This window comes from Pseudorasbora parva, chromosome 3 (genome assembly GCF_024679245.1).
Source record: "Pseudorasbora parva isolate DD20220531a chromosome 3, ASM2467924v1, whole genome shotgun sequence".
Classification (NCBI taxonomy): domain Eukaryota; kingdom Metazoa; phylum Chordata; class Actinopteri; order Cypriniformes; family Gobionidae; genus Pseudorasbora; species Pseudorasbora parva.
The window spans coordinates 49,281,132-49,306,448 of NC_090174.1; the positions used below are offsets into that span (position 1 = coordinate 49,281,132).

The 25,317-nt window shown below is 38.0% G+C and overlaps 1 protein-coding gene across 4 annotated transcripts in view; it reads left to right on the top strand.

Annotated features, from left to right (window-relative positions):
* Nucleotides 1-25,317, top strand: part of si:dkey-215k6.1 (transmembrane protein 132C) — a 296,798-nt gene that overhangs the window by 141,690 nt on the left and 129,791 nt on the right. For all 4 annotated transcript variants that reach the window (XM_067439361.1, XM_067439363.1, XM_067439364.1 and 1 more), the window contains one exon: nucleotides 20,884-21,018. In XM_067439361.1, coding sequence (XP_067295462.1) covers nucleotides 20,884-21,018 — 135 coding nt within the window. The remainder of the gene's footprint in view (nucleotides 1-20,883; nucleotides 21,019-25,317) is intronic.

The following is a 25,317-nucleotide window of genomic DNA, read 5'->3' on the forward strand; positions in this document are numbered from 1 at the left end:
AAAGAAAATAAGACTTGAAAAGAGTCACACAGGAAGAGAAAATTGCCTACAAAAAGAAAAATAAAGCAAAGTATGCGTCACGTTTTCCAAGAAAGGCTGTCAGCCAGACAACTATCAAACTCTTTTTAGCCCAGACAACAAAGAGGAGGGTCCGAGAGATTGCAATGGAAGGTTCGCCTAAAAAAAACCACACCTGCAATGCAACAGGAAAATGAGAGGAAAAGGCAAATGGAGGAATGACAAGATCGGTGACCCAGAACTTCCTGAATCACCCTAGTAGTGCGTTCAGCCAGCAGGAGAGCTGAGCCAAGCTATTATGCAGAGGACACTATAAATTAATCAGAGGTTGAATTAAGTCGATGTGAACTAAAAGGCAAACATTTTAAAAGCCAAGTGGTATCTCTTTCACTTTCGTGAAGTCTCGTTTTAGTGTCTTGATTGAGCTCGCTTCTTTTCAACCTACTTTTTATATAATTTATGGATCAATTACTTAAATTTGGTTGTGGTGACGTGAGATTCAAAGGGTCTCCTGTAGACCTGCTGTCCCATATGGTAAGATCTGTTTCCCACAGCGTGTCTGCGGTCGGTGCTGTCAGCACTGATCCGTTTCGGATGTGCCAGCGGGAGTGGACGCAATAGGATACTGTTGCTTGGGCATTAATTGTCTTTGATACTTCCGTGTATCAATGTCCTTCATAGAGGGGATGTTGAAAACATTGTTGCAAGGTGTTGACAGACAGAGTGGAAGTAAATGGTCATTTGGATGGCTTTTTACCCTCTCCAAAATAAGTCCAAGAGTGATAGTTCATGTCTTGTTCTCAATGGTGGATTGTAACAGTATTTTTATTTTGTTACTGTATTTAAGTAGCCTGACAAGCAAGCCAGACCCACAACAAGATCTGTCTTTCAAATTCCCTCTGAATACAATTGGATAGCGCTACAACCAACCAGAGTAATGTGAAGCAGTTGATAATTAAACTTTCGCCGTATCATGTTGGCAAAACTCCAAACGCATCTTCCCTTTTTAAAGGCCCACTGAAGTGCTTTGAAATGTGCCGCATTATTCAGTGTTGACATAATTTCCCCTGAAACGGCTTCAGCTGTTAAGCAGCTCCTCCTCTTTTTTGAAACAGCCAATAGCATTTCATTAATACACAGTTTGACGACTAAAGCCTTTCTGTTTGGTAGTAAAACCTTTTTATCATCATAATCTCCTCCATATCACTTTGAAATGCAGATTTGTCCTATATGTTTTGTTGGCTGCGCCAACTCGCTCATATGATCCGCGTTTGGTGCGCTGTGCTCTCGTATCTGTCGAAGTCTGCGATGATGTCACCAAAATCTGTCATTCGTTTTAACGGAAGTGAGATACTGTAAGTTTTGAATGCTTATATCTCTTATATGCAAATTTTGTCATTGTTTTGGAACACACTAGCTTATTCATAACTTTAAGGCTAACATAGTCATACAAAAAGCTAAAAAACTTCAATTTTGATTTCAGTGGGCCTTTAAGAATGATTTCAGTGCTGTTCTTTTCTTAAAGAAAAGCTTAACAAGTCTTCCAGAGTCACGGCCAAAGCCAATTTGAAAGACCGCCTTTCACCATCTTTGTTTACAAGTAGCACGCAGAACTGCCACAACTCTGCCGTCATTATGTTAAGCCCCGCCCACCGACTCTATACACGATGTGATTGGCCTGACCAGAGTTTGGGTTTTACAGCTCACAAGTCAATGGAGAGTTGTTAGACGACACTCGCTGCAAATTAGATTTGCTACCGCTAGGGTGTGTCTAGATGTTCTAGGTTAGTATTTAAGCACATTTTAGTTCTTTTTTAGGAAAATTATAAAATTTTACTTCTGCATTTCAATGCATTATATATTTATATACAGAATTCTCATTTTTGGGTGAACTATCCCTTTAAGAGACTTCTAAAAACATTAAAAAATCTGTAAATTCTTTTATTTTTTTTGTACTTTAATTTAAGAACAGGATTTCTATACTTCAGCGGTTCCCAAACTTTTTTACCTGTGCACCCCCTTCCATGTCCTGAATGGGTTCGGGCACCCCCAATACCCACTTAAAAAAAAAAAAAGCTTTTTTTTTATTGCCATATAAAGACTCATGTTTAATCATGGGCAAATAACCAGTACACGAATGACAATAACATTAAAAAATGTTCAATATAATGCAACAAAGCTAAGCGCAAGCTTTCACTTTTAAGAGGATGTGACAGACACAGGCTAAGTAACAGAAAGCATTATTTTCAGCCGCATAAAAGAAACATTGCAGCAACAGGCCGCTAGGCCTATTCAGTGACTGTGGAGCTAGCGTCATCATCACCATAACACAACGGTTATGGAAATTAGAAAGACAGTACATTGAATTAAATTGCAATGAAGTAACAAACGATCCACAACATTAAAGAGAATAAGTTCCGATATAGATAAAATATATAAACACGAGGATCAATCTGAAACTTTTCAAGTGCAACATCAAACATAAAATGTTTCACTATTCTCTCCGTCTCTTTTGCATCCAAATCCTTACTCTCTCTTGGTCCCTTTCCTCCTTCGTCACTAACTGTCCCACTTGACAGTTTCCCTGATTTCAGCCAGTTAAGCATATATATATATATATATATATATATATATATATATATATATATATATATATATATATATATATATATATATATATATATTTATTATTAACGGAGTGAGGCAAAGCGAGTACTTTCAGTGAAGTCCTATGAAAGTTAAGCTTCCATATGCATGAACTGAAACTGCACCAGTGCGCGCACACCGTGAATGATAGCTCGTCAGTAAATGCGCGCTTTGTGAGGCCTAGCAGATTTTAGTTTTGGTTTAGAATTAGCGCCGATTCGGATTATTAGAGCCTATTATTCTTAATGAAAAACACGAAATAACAAACTCACTTAAATAGGCACTTTTACATTTCACTTTGAAAACAAATCTTCCGCGATCATCATCATCGTCTTTTTTTTTTTATTGTATGGAAAATCCCATTAAAAAAAACAGACCGCCATTACATTTTTCCTCTCGCGCACCCCCTGGTGGCAGCTCGCATACCCCTGGGGGTGCGCGCACCACACTTTGGGAATCCCTGCTGTACTTCATTCACTACTGCTTGCTTTTTGTTTTTTATTACTAAGCCTTTTTGTACCATTGTGGAAATGAAGAAGAATTCAGTAGAAAATGGAGAATTTCCAACTTCCAAAAGCACAGGTCCAGACAATTATCTGCTTGGCAGGAGTCTGCAATGGCTTGACTGTAATGTAATGCTATGGCCACTTTTCTAGACCTCAAATGGTGCTATTAGCAGTTAGGAGATACAAGAAGCACCTCTATTTTTGTGTACATCATCTTGCCTGCATTCTCAACCACTGTAGGAGACTGAGGCAAATCCTACATCACAGATCACAGTAGTAAAAATGTATTGAGAAAAGCGAGATAAAAGCAGACACGGTCAGATCACTAAAATCTATTAACACAGACATGAGGTGATGGTTTTTCCAGCATATGATCTGTCACATCAGTTCAGTTCATGTGGGCTCACAATCAGAATTGTGAGTCAGGGTTCTGAGAAGTGCCGTAACTGCTGTTCCTGTCATTGTCATCCTCTGCAGTGACTCCATGACGATTTCCAATAGTTCCAGTTTTGTTGGATGGGTGTTACTACATACAGTATAGTATGTATTCTAAAATGTACATACACCAAACAGAAAACTATAGTCCAAACAGTGTCTCAGATGGCTACTAGTGTTATTTATAGTTAGGTTATGAAACGTCAGATTCATTATATTGAGATATCGCGATATAAAAATGCGCCAGTATGTAGTTTGCAGAGTTCGTTTTATGCAAGATTCAGCTTATTGTATTTATAAGGTGTAATTCACCAAAAAATTTCATTGTCCCCATGTACATACCCTCATGTTCTTTGAAACCTATAAGATTTTTGGTCTTCCAAACACACAAATGAAGATATTTTAATGAAACCTGCCTGATTTCTGTTCCTCCATTTAAAGTCAATTAATTACTTCAACAAAAAAAAATATATCATATACTAAATACCACTGTTTAGGGCTAGCATGCGACCTTTCTAAATGCTAAATTTGTTCCCCAACCAAAAGTGTATTTAGGATGCGGCATGGCCCATATTCAGTTCATAGGGGACAGGTAAAAGTACAGCAAAAAGATGGTAAATACTACAGCTTCATAGGGAGCTATTCTAAACTTAGAGACACACACACGCATGCATGCACGCTTAACTGTTTCTCTGGAAGCTGACAATGGGCTCATGAGGCCTGGCACTATAAATTCTGTCAAAGCCAGAAAAAATACAGGTATAAGTTTGGAAGGGGGAAACTCTTGTTGAAAAAGATTCTCTAAACTCAAAACTCCCAAGCGTGGCAGTAGAATGAGAGTGAGTGCGTTTCAAAACTCAACAAGATTCAGCTCAGATCCAGCAGGGCTGTCGCAGTGCATAAACACACACGCGTACACACTTAAAAGGACACACACACACACAAACACACACACACACAGACTCGTCTAGCATCGACACTTGGCGGGGAGGTGTGTCCTGGAGGGTGTGTGGGCGGGAGCACATCTGTGACTGGCAGTTGATGGACAGCTGTGGTGTGTGTGCATGTCAGTGGCGTGGATTGATGGAACATCGATGCCAGGGCGCAGACTGCGAGAGAGGAATTAGCACAAAAGGAGACGGGATCCCGCTGGCACCCTCTCGTCAAACACATGCTGGGCAGTGCTGCTAACTCGGAGAGCGAGAGTGAGAGGAAAGGATGTTTTTTGTTTAGGGTGTTTTTGGTCAAATCAGAGTAACCATTTTCTTACAACCAGTCTCACTGCGATTTTTTTAAACTAAATTTTCTCCATATTCAGTTTGATTTGGAGAATAAACCGCTTGTTGTGGCTGAAAATGCATAATTAATTTGTGAGTAAACTGACAATCATTGTATAAGCATCTGCACAGTTTCTATTTAATGAGCAATTATCAGCAATTATTATGTCATTGTTCCATGATACTTGGCTTCTCATACTTCTTCCATGACACTTGGCACATACTTCTGCGTAATAAAAGAGTGTACTTTTTCTAACAAGATTTTCTAGTAAGACCGCAGGGGGTGCTAGGGAGTCCGTGGACATTTTGAGTGACCATTTTTTAAAAGGCATTTGTGTGTTTGAACGGTTACCAAGCATACATGTAGTTTTGTTAAAAAGGGAAAGCTGGATCATATGTTGTCTATAAAGAGAGGAAGAGAAGAGAGGAGAGAGAGACAGACAGAGAGGGGAAGGAAGTGAAGGTAAGATGTTCTGATTATGTCATGTTTTCTGACATAAACATGCTGTAGGAGTGTGGTTTTATGTTGAATTTTAAATGAGAGGACTGAATGCAATTTTTACAGTGTCCTTTTTCTTGGAGTTGAGAGATATTTGACACAGATATGTGGTCTGCAGTCAGATAAGAATTTTTTTTTACAAAGAACATTCCATCCATTCTATGTAGTGCAGCATCTAAGTCATATTTTATGTTCAAAGAAATAGCTTTATCTGGATCTGTACTTTTTTTTAAAAGAGAAACATAGACTACCATTCCAAAGTTTGGGGTTGGAAAGATTATTTCATGTTTTTGAAATAATTATTGTGAAATATTATTACTATTATAATTTAATATTTTCTATTTTTTGTTTTTTTGAGTTTCAAATGTTTCACCTTTTTTAGTTTGAATTTTTTTTTTTCTATTTAACTTTTCTATTTAAATATTTCAAAATGCTTTTAAAGGGATAGTTCACTTTGAAATTAAATGTTGATATGTTTTAGCTTACCTCATGGGCATCCGAGATGTAGGAGTATTTGTTTCCCCAGTAGTTTCAATTTTGATCATTTTAGGTCAAACCGTTCTTGTCTGTGCCTCACATAATGCAGGTCTATGGTCACCACCTCAAAGAGCATACACAGAGAAGTCCAAATTAAACAATCCCCCATCGTAAGTACACACTGATGGCCTAAGACACGAAACGAGCGGTTTGTGTGAGAAAACGAACACTATTTATATCGTTTTTACCTCTTGTACACCACTACGTCCGACTGATCCAAGTAGCGTGCGTGTTTCCTGTGGTGTACAAGAGGTAAAAACGAGATAAATACTGTTCGTTTTATCACACAAACTGCTCGTTTCGTGTCGAAAGACATCAGTGTGTACTTACGATGGGGGATTGTTTAATTTGGACTTCTCTGTGTATGCTCTTTGAGGTGGTGACCATAGACCTGCATTATGTGAGGCACAGACAAGAACGGTTTGACCTAAAATGATCAAAATTGAAACTACTGGGGAAACAAATACTCCTACATCTCGGATGCCCATGAGGTAAGCTAAAACATATCAACATTTAATTTCAAAGTGAACTATCCCTTTAACAAAATTTTGCTCAATTCTTGAATGTGCATTTAAAAAGAAATTAACTTATGCTAATCAAGGCTGCATTTATTGTTATTAAACAGTAAAAACAATAATATTGTGAAATATTTACATTTTATTTAGATTTAAAATTTAAACGAACTAATTTCTAATTCAGTATATCTTAAACTGTAATTTATTCCTGTAATGGCAAAGCTGAATTTCTGTCGGCCATTACTCAAGTCTTCAGTGTCACATGATCCTTTAGTATATCATGCCAATATGATGATTTACTGTTTTTGTGGAAATTGTGATACATTTTTTTCAGAATTCTTTGATGAGAAAGTTTAAAAGAACAGTATTTATTTGAAAAAAGAAATGTTTTGTTACATCATATTGTCCTTACTGAATAAAAAAAAATTCTGACGCCAAACAGATTTGAACAGATTCCTTTGCCATCATTAACAATACTGACAAAAAACTTAAAGGGCAGAATGCAGTTTCCTCAGTACTGCTGTGATGACGGCACTCTTATAGATCTGTGTAAACGTGAGCGCCACTGAGGAGGTGATGTGAGGTATTTACAGAGGAGGTAAGCGTTCTGTTATCTGTCAACAGCATATTGGACAGATGTGTGTGTCTGTGTGTGTGTGTGTCAGAGTGAGCAAACCACCTGTCTTCTTAACGAGCCCTGTTTTGCAGCTGAGAGAAGTCCTCCTCCGCTCTCATGCAAATGAGTTAGTTTGTTTGTGTGTTATGATATTCAAAAAGGTCAAAGCCTTGGATGACATTCATTCTCCCTCTGCGTGTGGCCCCATCCCTTCACATCAGCCCTCCTGCTTTTTTCACTCTTGTCTTTCTGTCCGGCACTTTTTTTGGGTTGAGATTCCATCAATATGTCCTCGCTAAAAGTTTGCAGAAACGCATTCGCACACACAAATTACAAAACAAAGGGCGATTTTCTCAAAAACATTCAAAATATGAAATCAAACAGTATGTGAATCACTATTTTTTCTTCGGTGACACTGTCTAACAGCGGCATCAGCAGATAAAGTTCCCTTGGGATCATTCCTGTACCTCATTTGCAGTTCTCCTTGACCGCAGGACTGTGTGTTTGGTGCAGTACTAAACTGGAGGCAAATAATAACTCTCCGCTAACTTTCTCCTTCTCACCTCTAGTTTCATCCATCCTCCCTCTGATTATTTCTCCCCTTAACACTGCAGTTTATCCTCAGATGGGAGTCATCCACTCAGCAACAATGATTCCCTAATTGGTGTTAAAGTCCCCTGTAACTACTTTTTGCATAATAGAATGCATAATTATGCCTGTGCAGTTCCTCTGAGGGCTAATCGTCCTGCTCTAAGCAGAGCTCTCCACCTCTTCTTGTTAGTGCCATCATTATTGCTGCTCTATTTAAAATGCTGTTGTGTTTTGTCATTGACTAATCTTTGTCACAAAGTTGTAGAACAAACATAACATAATATATAAACAAATGTATTATATGTATATATATATATATATATATATATATATATATATATATATATATATATATATATATATATATATATATATATATTTTTTTTTTTGTTTTTTTTTTTGAAAGTAATAATTGTAATAATTGTATATAAATAAATAACATTTTTATATTTTATAAAATTAATTGTTATATTTTGTAAAATATTTCTTACTGTTTCCCTGAACGGAAAAGAAGGACTTAGTATTTGTCCTAGCTCAGTGAGCTGCCATTATTTAGGACACAGAGAGTGTTTAAGATCATCCACAGCAGGGAGTCTGTACCATGCCTGAAATTAAAGATTTATATATACACAACTGAGCTGGCATACTGTTATATTGTTCCTAATGGGAGTTCCCTACAGAGATCTTTGATTGGGGCACACACACACACACATACACACACACATACACACACACACTTGCATCCATAGACACAATTAAAAAGTCGAAGAATCACACGCATAACCAAACACACAGTGAAAGGGCCTTTGGGTCTATCTGAATAGGGATCACCTGGTGGTTTGGAGATGAGAAATGGGAGTGTGGGTGTGAAGTTAATTTGATGGAAATTTATTTTCATTTGCTGAAGGAAATGTGTTTCATGTGTACTTTTCCTATTTCATGCTCACAGCGTTTTATACTTTTTTTTCACATGACTTGCAAAAGGTTAATATGGTTCGTTTTCCTTTTTCAGCAAACATTAATTTAGCATTGAGGTAGTTCATAAATGAAACAGACGTACAAGAAAAATGCACTGTTGGGGGGAAACATTAGATATCCGAAGCAGAATTAAAGGCAAGCTTCAGTCAATGTGTGTTTAGCCACTGGGAGCGGACCCTGAATTTCCATTGCTGATGAGTTTTCACAGCATGTACACTACTGTTCGAAAGTTTGAGGTAAATAAAATTAATACTTTTTGTCAGTAAGTTTTAGCCTCAGTCCAGCACTGATAATTTCCCTCTTCTAGGGCCAAGACGACCCTCTAATGAGTAAACTCCTTAAAGGGATAGTTCACCCAAAATGAAAATTCTGTCATCATTTACCCACCCTCAGGTTGTTCAAAACTTGTATGCATTTCTTTGTTCTGTTAAACACGAAGGAAGTTATTTTAAAGAAAGTAGAAAACTGAACAGTTCTGGGGCACCATTGACTTCCATAGTATCCCACCACACACACTTACAAACTTTCTTCAAAATATCTTCCTTTGTGTTCAGGTTTGGAATAAGGGTGAGTAAATGATGACGGCATGTTAGTTTTTGAATGAACTACCCTTTAAAGTGTTTGTATATGTTGCGGTTTCTGGAAACCTGTTTGCTTTGACCTTTTATCTGGTGTTTAACTCTTAACCCGCCAAACACAGAATTTTCCGTTATTTATGAAAAAATGCTTCCAGGCCAAAAACGGAATTTTCCGTGTTTCTGTGTTTTCACTGATAGACGCCAGGGGACACTATTACGTATATTCTGAATGAGTACTGAATCTCCTGATCAAAACACATGCGAGGAAGATGCAGGCAAACAAGTGATTGTATGTAATCATATGCATATGAAAAATAACGTCATCAACATTAAACATTGTATTTATCAAAACTGCCTAATGTTACTTACTGAAATGTGGACCCAGGACAACCTACAGCATTTTTACAGCAAGCATTAGGTGTGTTGATGGACTCGATCTACTCCATCTGTGTTTGTTCATCATTCTGAATCTGATCTGGAAACAGTCTTTCACAGAAATGTTATTTTCTCAGCTATTTTTTCAAAATTTAGCTTTTTTTTAATGAAACTTACCCATATTCAAGTGTTGATAAAGAAGGCATGCAAGAAACTAGAATTTTTTTTTTAAGAAGAGGATCAGCTCTTTCTTTTGATATAATGCATGCTCAGATATTCATAAAACAAAATAATCTATGGGATATTACATTTTGGTGAAAATGGTCAAAAACCCTGGCAGTGGCTGGAAACTTTTATTTAACGCTGGCAGGGAAAGAGTTATTGTGTTGTAGTCTGTACTATATTTTTATTTAGCGATAAAACACTATCTCTGTGAGTTAAAGATGTGATTTTATAAATATGAATTATCCCTGTGGTATAAAAAGTTGTGGAACCAAGAAGGCTACTACTGTATGAAGGGGCCCTAGGGTTTGCTCTAGCTCCAGGGCCCTACATGTTCTTAATGCAGGCCTGATAAATAGAGTATTACTATGTACTTCAAGATGGCAAAACTCAAAATTGGTCTGTTGATTTTATGCCACTCACACTGAGTTATGTGTAAACTTTGTTGTTTGAAAGTATTTTTTTGATGCTAGAATAAATTGTGGTAACCATGTGTGCGTTTACTTCAGAGAATTTGAGCTTTTGTGCTCATGTAGGTTAAGCAGGTTTGAATATGGCTAGTAACATGCCTCCACTCCATGACACCGATCATTTCTGGTCTTCTCTCTACTTGGTCTTTTAATAAAATGTTGTGTGACTTCATGAAGACTTTTTAAGGGCTACATCACTGTAAATGGCGTGGCCTGTTTGTTTTGGAAGCTTGGCTCTGATTGGTTGGATTATTCCTTTATTCAAGAGAGAGTTGTGAATGAGCATAGAAGACGGCCATGCATAATTTAGTAGTGTAATGAATTCAGGATGTCTGAGTGTGCTTGTCAGAACGATCATGCTCTTAAGACGATACGCAGAGACATGGAGATCTCAAAATACACCCCATTGAGAGGGACAGAGAAGGGCCGGTGACGACAGTGTCTAAGTGTAAAGAGAGAGAAAAGAAGAAATAATTGGTGAAAACTAAACATTTGTAAAGTCATGAAAGGAGAATACATTTACACAATGGAGACTCCCAAGTGATTACAATAGTTTGATGTTAGCATTTTGTGTTCTAATAATAAGCATCAAACATACATAGCTAACCAGTACTGGGAAAATAATAAATTTTCGAATTTTCCCATTTAATTGAATTTCATATTAATTAAATTAATGTTAATTAATGTTTGACTAATGTCAAATTAATGTGGAAACAACAAAATGTCAGTATATTTTAAATAGTGATGAAAATAAGTATTTGGACACCCTGCTATTTTGCAAGTTCTCACACTTTGAAATCATCGAGGGGTCTGAAATTGTCATCGTAGGTGCATGTCCACTGTGAGAGACATAATCTACAATTTTTTTTTCCAGAAATCACTACGTATGTTTTTTAAAAACTATTTATTTGTATGATACAGCTGCAAATAAGTATTTGAACACCTGAGAAAATCAATGTTAATGTTTGGTACAGTAACCTTTGTTTGCAATTACAGAGGGTTTGCACACTGTGGTTTTCACAAGGTTTGCACACACTGCAGGAGGGATTTTGGCCAATTCCTCCACACAGATCTTCTCTAGATCAGTCAGGTTTCTGGCCTGTCGCTGAGAAACACGGAGTTTGAGCTCCCTCCAAAGATTCTCTATTGGGTTTAGGTCTAGAGACTGGCTAGGCCACGCTGAAACATTGATATGCTTCTTACAGAGCCACTACTTGGTTATCCCGGCTGTGTGCTTCAGGTTATTGCCATGTTGGAAGACCCAGCCTCGACCAATCTTCAATGCTCTATCTGAGGGAAGGAGGTTGTTCCCCAAAATCTCGCAATACATGGCCCCGGTCATCCTCCCCTTAATACAGTGCAGTTGCCCTGTCCAATGTGCAGAAAAACACCCCCAAAGCATGATGCTACCACCCCCATGCTTCACAGTGTTCTGGGGATGGTACTCATCATTCTTCTTCTTCCAAACACGTTTAGTGGAATTATGACCAAAAAGTTCTATTTTGGTCTTAACTGACCGCATGACTTTCTCTCATGACTACTCTGGATCATCCAAATGATCGTGGGCAAACTTAAGAAGGGCCTGGACATGTGCTGGTTTAAGCAGGGGAATCTTTTGTTCCATGCAGGATTTCAAACCATGACGTCTTAGTGTATTACCACCAGTAACCTTGGAAACAGTGGTCCCAGCTCTTTTCAGGTCATTGACCAGCTCCTCCAGTGTAGTTCTGTGCTGATTTCTTACCTTTCTTAGTATCATTGAGAAGCCACGAGGTGAGATCTTGCATGGAGCCCCAGTCCGAGGGAGATTGACAGTCATGTTTAGCTTCTTCCATTTTCTAATGATTGCTCCAACAGTGGACCTGTTTTCACCAAGCTGCTTGGCAATTTCCCACATTTTTCTTCAAGCATGATACTGAGCTAAGAGATTACAACTACACAGTCACAGATAGCTTTCAAAACTGAGATATATTTGCATGCCTCAGGGTGCTGTTTTTTTAAATTCTGGTAACAGATTGAAATACGCTTGAATGCATGTTTTCTTTTACTTTCAATATTGTGATTGTGCATACTTATAATAGGATAATAGGGAGTGCTAGTGCTGAACGCGCATTTTAAAATATAAGACATTTGCCTGACGCTTCTGTTGCGCAATGAATCCTCCACCATGGTCCAGTCTTCTATATGCTGCTCGAGCAGCTCGTATTTGATGGAATTGAAGTGACCATTATCCACCTGAATTAAATTGTTTTAATTTTTACTAAAAGCAAAACTACAGTAGAGGCGTAATGGAAATGTAGTGGTGACGTATTCAATCCTAACTTCACCCTCACACTCCGTCATGCCAGTAAGAAGCGCGACAGCTTTTCACCTCAATGAAAAATCTTGTCACTTTTCGGTCTCACGAGATCTCGTGGCATGTCGCACCCCTAATATATATCTTTCACATCCTCTTTTTCTCTCACCCTGAAGGACGAGCGATAAAGACCTGGCATCTCAGACTGGACCCTGTGGCATTTGGAACTGTCACAGCCAGCCAATAAAAATCCTTTGGAATAGGTTGCCACAGGGACCATGAGGGTTGCCAAGGCGCATCGCAGAGCGCCTGTCCTGCTCCTGTCACTCAAACACTGGTCCAGACAAGGGGTATGAGTCTCAGGGACATTTTTACTCTGGGCTGCTCTTGTCATGCTCTAACAGAGCCCGCCTCCATGCTGGCACTGGGTGGCAGACGGCACCTGACATGTAGCTTGGCGCTTTAAATCCATATGTATCAGAGTTAGAGTGCCAATCTCAAATCAACACAATAACTCTGTGCCAAAGCCAAATGACCAACTTGCTGCCCACTGCCTACATATCCTAACACATCCCGATTTGGAGTGCTCTGCAGTCTATAATTGGGCTGGGTATCAATAAAGATTCAATTTCATTCCGATTCATAAGCTTTCAATTTGATTTAGAATTATTTGACTCTATTTCGGTTCTAATTCCCATTTTGATTAAATTCTCTCTCTGGCAATGCTGCAAATTATGCATTAACTGTTAACTCATCTTTTCATTAAATGAACAAGCTCAAGAGTAATAAATGTAAGGAATTTAGCTGCACTGGTCATTCTATCTATCTTTGAATCACTAAAAAGAACTAAGTAATTTGTTTGTGAATGAGAATAGTCATCATCCATATTGAACAAAACTGATATTGCGATACATTTTGCGACTGGAAAAAATACAGATTTGTTTTTTGCTAGATGGCTGGAATAGCTCTTTTTGGAAAAAATGAATCATTCTAGAAAGAGTTTGGTTATTTTTGTAGGGGAGTGCATCTGCACAGAAAAAATGATATATTTTTTGAAGACTTTGAGTGCCAACCATCCTTTTAGGGCTGGACAATTTAAGAAAAACGTTGGCTGTTTACACTTGGGTATTCTCTTTAAAAGAACCAAGTTAGTAAATATTAAAGTATATAGAGTTTAAATAAAGTTATTTTCTCTTGAATTTTCATAGGTCACATACACAGCATTTTGAGCGCTGTTGAACGGACACCTCTGATTGGCGGTTGTGTTCACACACTCAACATATGTGTCTGTGATTAGCTACAATGATCAACACTCTTCATTGAGTGCATTAATGATGCTCACTCTTCACTAGGGTTGGGTAGGGCACCGGTAACCATATAACCATTAATACCGGACCGAATCAGAACTCAGATGTCGTTGATTCATTTCGGTTCCACTTAAATTCAAACATGCTTTTGCTCTTTGGCTGACGCTGAGCCATAGACAGACGCACTCAGCACTCGTCACATAGCACTACTATTCAGTGTTTTCGACCACATTACGTTTATTTTAGTTTTCTGACATTTAAATGCACATAACATTAAGTACTAGCAAAAACACACTGATGTCTATGGAAGCAGCAATAACAATCCTTTCAGACAGTTATAATTTGACTGTGTCTTATTTATATCAAATACACATAATATAGTTAACTATATAGTTTACTCTATTCTTCTCTAGTGAATTACTTTCATGTATTCTGTGAGACGCAGTGATGGAAATAACGGCGTTAATTTTTTCAGTAACGAGTAATCAAACAAATTACTGTTTTCCCCCATTACAATGCCGTTATCGTTACTGAGAATAAAATGCGGCGTTACTATAATTGAGCTCACTGAAGCAGTTTGTGTGCCAAACACAGGGGGTCAAACACAGTATTAGTATGGTGTTCCTAATAATCCTTTAGTTGAGTGTATATAGCGGTTTTCAAAGCACTCAAAGGGCTTAGCATGGAAGGGGGGAATCTCCTCAACCACCACCAGCATCCACCTGGATGATGCGATGGTAGTCATATTACGCCAGAACGCACCACACACACCAGCTTATTGGAACAGAGGCCAATGGGCAAATTTGGCCAGGATGCCTGGGTTACATCCTACTCTTTTCGAAGGACATCCTGGGATTTTTAATGACCACAGAGAGTCAGGACCTCAGTTTAACGTATCAGGTGCTTGTTACAGTATAGTGTCCACATCACTATACTGGGACTTTAGGACCCACACAGACCACAGGGTTAGTGTCACCATGCTGGCCTCACTAACACCTAGTTTACAAGCAGCAAACCTGGTTTTCCCAGTTGTTTCCCATCCAGGTACTGACCAGGCTCAGCCCTGCTTCACTTTAGCGGGAAACCAGTCTTGGGCTACAGGTTGATATGGCTGCTGACAGTTTTCACCAAGGATATTGAAATTGTGGGATTGGCTTTAATGTGAAGGATACAATGTTTCCTTAGACTTTTTTTGCCTTCGAAAGCATCATAATAACCAGGTTTTCTTTTTGGAGCTGTCTGGCGAGCACTTGTGATCGCTAAATGCCACCTCTGTAAGCAGCTGACTCGTTTTTTGAACAGAGCAACTAAAAGTACAAATGCAGTCACATTAAGTGCTAAATGTATCAACACCAACGGATATTATGTAGCCCCCAACTCATGTAAGCAAACACAGATGCTTAGTATGTGTGATTCTGATTGCATTCCACTGTATGCTGTGTTTGTATGGTACAATCTCAGTCTAAATGCAGCACGAGGTCAAGCTGATACACACTATTCTCTATCACAAACATGCACACATACAATGACACGGCTGTTTGTTTTGGTGCTAAGGTTGTGTCGCCCTTTACGCCACGATCTGCAAACTCATCTCCAACCGACATGTTGCCAGACAAACCCTGCTAATCCACCTGTGTAATCCACCATGTGTGTTTGTACGTGTGTGAGCGTTTAGTCTCGGGATAGGGGATTGATTTAGAAGGGTAAACTCCCTGATCTGAGTCCCCAGTTAATTAAATGCCAATTGGATTGGCCTGCAGACCTGAATGCTTCCTGTGCGTTGTCCAGACACACACACACACACACACACACACACACACACACACACACACACACACACACACACACACACACACACACACACACACATGACCTTTCCAGTTGTTATGCTCACTACCACAGTGCTTTTCTATTGTGGTCCTGAGAACCAAAATATCAGTTGACAGCATCACCATATTTATGCGCACACATGTGTTTTCTGGTAAATGTTGTGGTGATGGTTGGTATCTGTCCTTTAATAACTCAGCTTTAATTATAATGATAATAGGACTCTGGCTGAACAAGCCATGTGACTTTTATATTAGAGACCATGTGATCACTGGCCTGAGATGTAATACATTAACATTTCATTTAGAAGACACCCCCTGGAGCATCCTGATGCCTTGTTCAAGGGCACAATGGTGGATGATTCACCCGTTTTTAGAGTTTGAACCTACAACCTTTCAGTTAGCAAATCTGATTTTCTCTAACACAGTTATATCAACATTAAGAATCTGATTTTTTTCATTGCATAAACGTATACATATGCTTATGAATATTAAAAAGAATAAGTTGTTACACAATAGCTGAGAAGTTACATAAGAGAGGAGCAGCAGCTGTGTTGTGACTATGGAAGCAGGCTATTTTACCCAGATGTTACTGTTCTCAAAATATCCTAAAACTGCAACACAGGAGATTTAAAAACAGAAACAATATGCTGCTTTTGAGTAGAGTTGTTGCTTATGGAATGTTTGGAATTAACTCTGGTTTCAGATTTTCAGAATTTGTAAAGTTGGTTCCAAATTAGTTTTCTTAGAAAAGTTGACTATTTCAGAGAGGCTAGCGATAGCAAGCTAGCTTTATAAGCACGAGGTCCCATCTTTCCTTCAGAGCGCTCTCCGAAGCCACACCTCCTCTAAAACACATGAATGCACACAGAGTCTGTAAAGCCTCAGGAGAGATGGTGTTAAATTGCCTCATCTCAAAGTACATAACATTACGATAATAATGAACGTAAACAACTTACAGAGCTCTGACTTGTACCATCTGACCACTGCAGATTAATTTCGCCGTTGATAGTGTTGCCATAGAAACGCAGAAATCCGAGTCTGAAGACATGAACAGCTCTGGGTAGAACATCATGCGTTGCCATCTTGTAATTGTGGTTATGACATGGTGTAAACACATATTGCACTTCTTTTTTTGGTTCAGGAGAAACTGTAATAAGGCAGCTGCTGTTTGTTTGGGGTACTCTGTGACTGTGTGTCTATAACGCTGCATAGCCTTACGGAACAGTGATGTCTGTGCGAGGAGTGTGTGTGTAACAGGCAGGTAGGACATAGTTTTGTTGCTTTCGGAATTATTTGCATTCGGAATGGATGTTTTTACAGTGCAAAAGTCTAATTTAGAGTACAGTATTTACAGTATTATGGTTGATGTTATGAATTACATTTTAAGGCAACTGAAAGAAGCAATGAGTTTTTTCGCCTGCAATTTCCTCATGTAAATAGCGAATCCGCCATGGTGCGAGCATAACTGGCTTTTAAAGTGAATGGGAGATGAGACTGATTGGTTTATTGCACATTATACCCAAAACACACCTATTACTCATTAAGAGACTAGTTTAGACCATGTGCTGGTGCACCGACTATTTTTACAGTCGTTAAACTAGCAAAAGTGGCTTCGGACATGCACCCGCGCCGTGTGCTTTAGATCATGTGCTTAGATCTTTAAAATATGGCCCATAATGCTCCACACTTGGGTGGCGCCACCGGCTGCTGTAATGTTATAACCTTCAGAAAGAGTCACCAAACAGATCATTAAATGAGTTTTTTTGATGAGCAGAAACAGTCACCAGAGTGACTCTTCTGGGTTGTGTAGCAGTTTGGTGATCAAGTTGACTCTCAAGTGTCTCAGGAAGAACAAAATCAATTCTTTGTGTGAGTGAAGAACTCATGTAGCTCAATGGCTAATCCCCATTATTGTGAAGAAGTAGTTGTTTTCATATATCACCTTTCACAGGCTCAAGGTTACTTTACAATAAGCATGTGATATTGATCCACTGAACCATCCTAACTGACATATAACTTTTTTCCAATGATATTTTCTGAGAAAATGCAATGGTTTCTGAATTGACTTTTCCTAAAGCTGGTTTCACAAGTGGGTATATTTAGAGCAATAGCCAACAATACATTCTAAAAAATAAAAAAAATGCCAAAAATCATAATAATAAATAAATTGTATTTATAATGCACTTTATATTAAGCAAAATCTCAAAGTGCTACAGAATTAAAAACAATCAACAACAATAAATAAATAAGTAAAAAAATAAAATAAAATTAATAAAAACTGAAAAAAATAAAATAAAAAAAATCATCATGATATTAAGTAAAGATCATGTTCCTTGAAAATATTTTGTACATTTCCTACCGTAAATATATTAAACATTTACTATTATTAGTTATATGTGTTGCTAAGGACTTAATTTGGACAACTTTAAAGTAAATTTTCTCAATATTTAGATTTGTTGTACCCTCAGATTTTCAAATAGTTGTATCTCAGGCAAATATTGTGCTAAGTTAAGTATAAATCTTAATAATAATAAAATAAAAAAACGTTATGACTGGTTTTGTGGTCCAGGTTCACATATTGTATTCCCCAAATGTTTCTTAATCATATTAATATTGTTCTAAATACAAACCTTAAGAAGAATTAGAACACCAGAATGTTCTGAAAAATCACCCTCTTACAGCTAGTATAACCTCCAACTTTTCTTAAGTACCAAAAAGTCAGATGATAAATGTTTTGGGTTGTTTCAGATATTAAACATTGCAACGTAACAGTAACTACATATGTAACTTTTGCTATGGATGTGCATAATTACTCAATTGAAGAATTGCACTTAGGAGTATTCCTATGAACTTAGTTTATCTTAAAGCCCCACTTGGCTACTTTTCCTCTCGGGGTCCCCCTACAGTTTGGAAAAAATAATGTCCTCAACTACTGTCGTAAGCTCTGTAATCCTACAACAGGGGATGCCATCGCGCGTGCATTTGTTGACATGACAACCCTGATAGCCCTGAACTAGTGATGCGTGGCTCGTCTCATAACCCGCGGACCCCGAATGTCTATTTAATGGTCGCGGGTGCGCGGCGGGTTGTAAAAATATATACAGTGGTGCGGTGCGGGCCAAATAACTTCATAAAAGCGTCCCGCGGGTCGGTGCAGCACTAACAGTTCCCCTGAACACTGCAAGAGGATTTCGAGTTCTTCTGGCGTCGCGTGTGAAATGTCTTCATCCCAGGTAACGTTACAGTCAGTGGCATATGCTTCAGCATGTCATATGAATATAATTTCATGGGTTTTATTTTTTTCAAACGCCAAATAATCACGATGCTCACGTTTACAAGCCAGCGTCATTATAGTAGTCTATTGGTTACCGTTTTACAGAATCTATATGATACTTCAGTTCAATGTTTGAGTGGTAGCTCACCGTAACAAGCATGACAGCATCGGTCGGGCACGCCTCCTTCAGCTCACGCCGACAAGCAAACGCTGGTCACATTTTGATCCTCGTCCTGCCTTTAATCCAATCACTTTTTCGTTTCCTCTTATTGCTTTCCTCCAACAAAACCTTTTCTTTCTTATGTGTCTGTGCTGCTTCGGACATGACTATATTATCCGACGAACAAAGTTGGGCTCGCACGTCTGAATGTAAGGAAGTGTGGGTGTTGGTGGAAGTGACGTATATGCCGTAAAGCAGTCGAATTTTGTAGTTCTTTTTGTTCTCGGGTTACTACCCGAAACCCGAAGTTTAAAAGTACGATTAAAAACGATACAGACCCCATCAGGCTATGGCAGACGTGTCATTCAACCTATTGTAAGTCGATTTATCATCACAAGAGTCTTAAAAAATATATTATGAAGGTTGAAAAGTTACCTAGTGCTGCTTTAAGGAATGTCTTAACTTAAGAAGGTTTTTGTCAATCAGACCACTGGACATGGTAATATATTTTACTGTGATTTGTGTGTTTTGTGGGTGTGCCAGTTAAAGTGACGAACAGTCTTCTATATCTAAGTGATAATAACAGAAGTAGCACAATTTTTTTTAATTGTCTGGATCCTGTTAGTCATGACATTTAAAGACATTCAAAGAAGAAATACACTTTATTGTTCCATTTCTTCTTTAATTCATGGAAACAGTGGTGAAATGAATTATGTAGAGAACAGGGCAGAGTCATATGATCATTTCTGTTGAATCTCTGTCTCTGGGCATTAAAGGTCATTTTCTTTTGCCACAGTAACCTATTTACATCACCTGCATCCTTCATACAACAATGAGGCGGCTAGGCAACATAAATCCACTTCAGTTATCTGCTTTAAAAGAGACAAGGATACTTTCAATAGTCTTTGTTTTTCAGGTATAATATGATGTAACATATTTTTAAAATTATCTGGTTTACTTTTGCTTCATCAATTACAATAGTAACAAAATAAGTCTCAATACCATACAATAATTTATTTATTTATTTGCAACTCTATATAGGTCTATATGGGTTTATATATACATATATAAAAATAGTATTGCCAACCCCTGAGAAAAAAGTGTGAGAGCCGCAGAGGCAAGCTGGCAGTGTTGTTTAAGTTAAGAAATCTCACTTCTGCCGTTTCCAAGGCCATTGAAAGGCATTTGCACTGACGTGTGTGTGCGTGTTAATAAAGTCTGTAGCATCTTGCCAAGGTGAGGAATAGATGAGTCAGCAGACAGGTATAGAGGACAGAGGTTTATCAATAAAAAATGCACATATGTCCATGCACATATTATTATATACTTTACTGTATTATTTCCAAAGTACATAAGTGTGCACCAAAACAGAGGTGTTTAATATATAATAGCTAACTAATGTGTTATTGCATACGTGTTATGTATTATTAGCTGTACTACCAAAGGGCAAAAAGTTCTTATGAGACAACGCTAAGAAAAAAAGGATCTATACCCCCATCACGTTGCTGGTTGCTTTTCCAAATTTGGGTGTAGAATTAACAAGTCATCTGCTAGGGTTTTTATACCTTGTGGTAGTTATTTATTAAACGGGTAATACAAAAAAAAACCAATATGTTGTCATTAATGGGCTGCATTTTCCAAATTTTAAACAAAAATGTGTGTTTGAGCATAATTTGTATGAAATTATGTGTAGAGAATAAGTGTATGGGTGTGTTGTTTAGGGTGCTCAAATCCTGTGTTCTTGATTTCCTTAGAGTCCAGTATGGGGAAGGCATTCATTTCATGGTGGTGAAGCCCAGTAATCTGGCAGCGTGGGAAATCAAGCAAGAAGTAGTGCCTGGCTCCTCCTCCCTGTCCATGTTCTGCCAGAGGAAGGCCAGCTCCACCAAGTAAGTACTGTTACGATGTCACTTCCAGCTTATTCTACCAGATCAAGTACATATGGAGAAAATAAAAAAGCTCATTTATTTTTTATACTTTAGTATTTCAGGCATATTATACTTTTGGATGAATCCCACAAAACCTGTTAAAAACAGCAGATTACATTTCACCCAAGTTAAAAAGATAAAGATATAAAAAGATTTTTTTAAAATAAGTCTGTGGCATAATTTTAATAATCAAGCACATTTTACCTTAATTCTCATTACCATATTGTGATGATTTCATTCTCATTACTGTAAGGGGAATTTTTTTGATGTGTAACTGTGATAACATGCTATTTGATAAATGAAAATAGTAATAATAATTGTATAATTATTATAAATGTAAATACTGAAATACAGTCATTATAATCATTGTCATGGGAAAACATGCTTAATTTTTGATCATTTTTTTTATGAATAATTTAATGCTCCGTCACAGAATATACGGTGCATGGTTTTAAAATTTCACACCATTTAGTGGTCTTATTGCTTTTTCGTTCTGTTAATTTTTTCTGTTCCCGTTTATACCCGAGATTGGAGTGTTTGAGACTGTTGTAGAAGAAATTATTAGCTCCGAGGCTTCTTAATCTGGGGTCCTATTTCAGAATCTGCCACTCACTGGCTCTTTTTCTTCCTTTGAGGAGAGAAAACTCTTCAGTGTAACAAATTCCACCTGAGTGCTTTTTAATCACTGCGCACACTCTTTGATTGATTAGGCCTTGTGTGTGCATTCGCGTCTCCGACATCGCCTCTGCTTTCTCGACCATTCAGCGATTCCTCGGCAGCCTTCTCAGCCCCACTGTCCTCCTCCTGTGCAAATTAGCTCTTCGCAGTCCCCCTCGTCTTCCCATAGCAGTCACCCTGATGACGACGCCGCTGCTGTTAGCGCCGCTCTAGGTTAGCTCCCCAGGCAGCGCGAGGAGATGGGTTAGGAGAGAGGAACCCCGGAATGGGAATTCTAATAGACGTTTCTGCGATTTATGGGAGTCGGTCCTGATATCCAAAGTATGTAGAAATCTCCCAACGGCATGCGGAGTGAGAAATTTACGACCCGAGCGTCACCCTAAAGCTGTCATCTTCGCTGGTAATTGCTCGGCTCTCGTACTCATGTGGTTTTTATACGGTGGGGAAAATTGGTTCCTGCACTTAAATGCTTCTCTGATTCAGTTGTTGCTGTGAGTCACACGCTGACAGGAGAGATGGAGGGAGAGAAGATGAATAATAAGTGAAAAAAGAGTTGGTTTTATTAGTTTATTCTGATCACACATTCTGCTGTCGCACAAACACAGCACCCAGTGAGAGAAGAAGGGTAAAGTTGTATTTTTGCCATTGAATTAACAGAGTGGCGACACGCCTTCCTTTTTATACCTCACTGTGTAATGGCACGTTCCATGAACTGTACTCTTATTGTAGGTGTTACTTTTTTCCCATTTGGTGTTATTGTGAGAACTAAATCATATATAAGGCTGTTTTTTATTTTATATAAAATGTAGCTAGTTTTAAACATGTCAAATGTCTGTTTGCCCTCAAGAAGGGGATTTGAATCTTTTGGATCTCAGAGATCTCGACTGTATCCTACATCATATGATGCCATCATTGTCCACTGGGACAACGGATGGAAATTAGCCTTTGGCTACAATCCAGCATGTTTACATTCATGCATAATCATGTCTGTTCATTAACACAAACTGTCCCTAATAAATCCCTAATCTGCTGAATTGAAATTAGTTCACTGTATTAAAACACTATTTTTAATCATTCACAAATGTTTGTACCCGTTGTGTGCAGCCTTTTTTATTGTTTATTATAAGTTTATTTAAAAAAAATTTTTTGAAAGAAGCTTAAGCTCACTCTGGTATGAAAGCTTGTTTCTGCCATGAAATAAAACTATTTAAAAGATAATTGTGACTTTTGACTCACAATTGGAATCAGTTTATATCTCGCAATTATGAGAAAAAATACAGAATTGTTATGAAGTCATAACTGCAAGTTACAAAGTCAGAATTGCTCAATATAAACTCTCAATAGCAAGAAAAAAGTCTTTATAACTCGCAGTTGTGACTTTTCTGTGACATTTCTGTGACAGAGAAAAAAGTCAGAATTGCAAGAGGTAAACTCGCAATTGCAAGGGAAAAAAAGTGAGATAAAACGTCACAATTACCATTTTGTTTTTATTCTGTGGCAGAAACAAGCTTCCATTCTCTAGCAACATTTATGTGACGAAAAAAGCAGGAAAACCAGTAATATTGTGAACTAGAAACTGTTTTCTGTTTGTATTATTCCTCTGATGGCAAAGCTGAAATTTCAGCATCATTTCTCCAGTCTTCAGTGTCATGTGATCCTTCAGAAATCATTCTAAAATGCTGTTTTGGTGCTCAAGAATCATTTCTTATTATCAGTGTTGAAAACAGTTTTGCTGCTTAATATTTTTCGGAAACCTACAATTTAAAATTGAAATAAGAAAGATATATAAAAAAAGAATATTTTTTTTATTCAGCAAGGATGCATTAAATTGATCAACGTTTATAATGTCACAAAATATTTCTGATTTAAATAATTCCTTTTGAACTTTCTAGTCGTATAGTTTTCACAACATTGTATAGCAGCAAAACAAAAATAATTAAATTAAATACCAATAATAATTGATAATCAGCATACCAAATCAGCATATTAGAAACATTTCCAAAGGATCATGGGGCATTTGCCCTCAGCATTTGTACATGTTGTGAAAATAGTCCTCTGTATTAAAAACCCTCATCTGTCCCTCTTCTTTTCAGAATGGCATTTTTAACACAATGGCGATATGGCATCAAGGATCTACAATAGTGAGATAGTTAAGCTATTAAGTCCTCTGTGTCACCCATCACGACACACTCTCTTCTCAGCTTGTATTGTTGACTGCATTTCTTCAGAATGCTGTAATACCTTTGGATGTTTGAGGCAGGTGACCTTCAGGTCAGGCATTATCAGTCGAACTGTTAGAACCTGGAGAAATCTAAACAGAGAGAGAGAGAGAGAGAGAGAGAGAGAGAGGGGGGGGGTTGAGGGATGACAGTCTACAGAAAGGAGGAGAGAAGACTAACGCTCACTGTATTGATTTGCTGCCACACACAAGCAGGCAGAATGTATTTCCCCCGGTTGCACAGCCACAACTAATGAAAATATGGGGAAATAAAATGAGAGAGATCTATGGGTCATTGAGAGCAGCGATAGAGAGCGAGTAGAGCACAGAAGTCTCGCACACGTTGGGCTTTGGTCGAAATATGATAATGTGAGTAAATGTGATAATGAAAACACAAGTACTTTCTCACTCACTTAAAGGAGTAGTTCACTCGCACTCATGTCGTTCCAAAGTGATTTTCTGTCTTCCATTGAACACAAAAGAAGTTTAGCAGAATCTCTGAGGTACTCTTTTTGAAGAAAGTGAATGCAGGACACTGTTGAGCTCCGTATACAACAAAAAAAGCACCAAAGTAATATTGCGTAGCTTCAGACTTGGAATTAGGGCTGTCAAAAGATTACATTCAACTGATACGCCTTGCTTGTAATATAGCACACAAGCCACATGGGCTAATTTTAAGGTGCTTCTACGTCAGTGCTTCTAAACTTTGATGATACAAGTAACTGTGGTAAACTGTAGGGCAGTGAGGTGGTCAGTCTAGACATACCACATGACTAATGCATCATGTTTATAAAAACTCTGTGTATTTATATGCTGAAGGCTACAGTCTAAGAGGGAGTGAGAGGAACAAGGTTAATAGGACAGGGGCAACAGGACACACGAGTGGCTAGTGATTCCTGCCTCCGTGTGTGTGTGTGTCAGAGAGAGAGAGAGAGCGAGAGATAATGGGTTGTGTACCAGAGTGCTCCAGTGAAGCATACTGCTGTAGAATGGGTAACCCCTGACCCTGCAAAAGTTTACAGCTACATCTCAATGCACGCTAACCGAATGCTTTTAGACACAAGTCTAAAGCCACTCGCATTGGAAGGGGAATTAGTTACACTCTTTTGGAGTTGCTTGGTTTTGAACGTTTACTGAGCATGATGTGTGTCATTTCTGCGGAAAAACATTAAAAAAATAACACACTTCACCTTTAACTTTTCAATCCTGTAACAAGTAAAAACTGGGCAGGGCAATATAACTAAAAAAAGTATATCTTATATTTTATCTATATATTATACTTTTAAAACCCTATTTACATTTAACTAATATATTTTATTGAAATGTATCTGCATTTATGTTTAGCCAAACATTTTAACATAAAG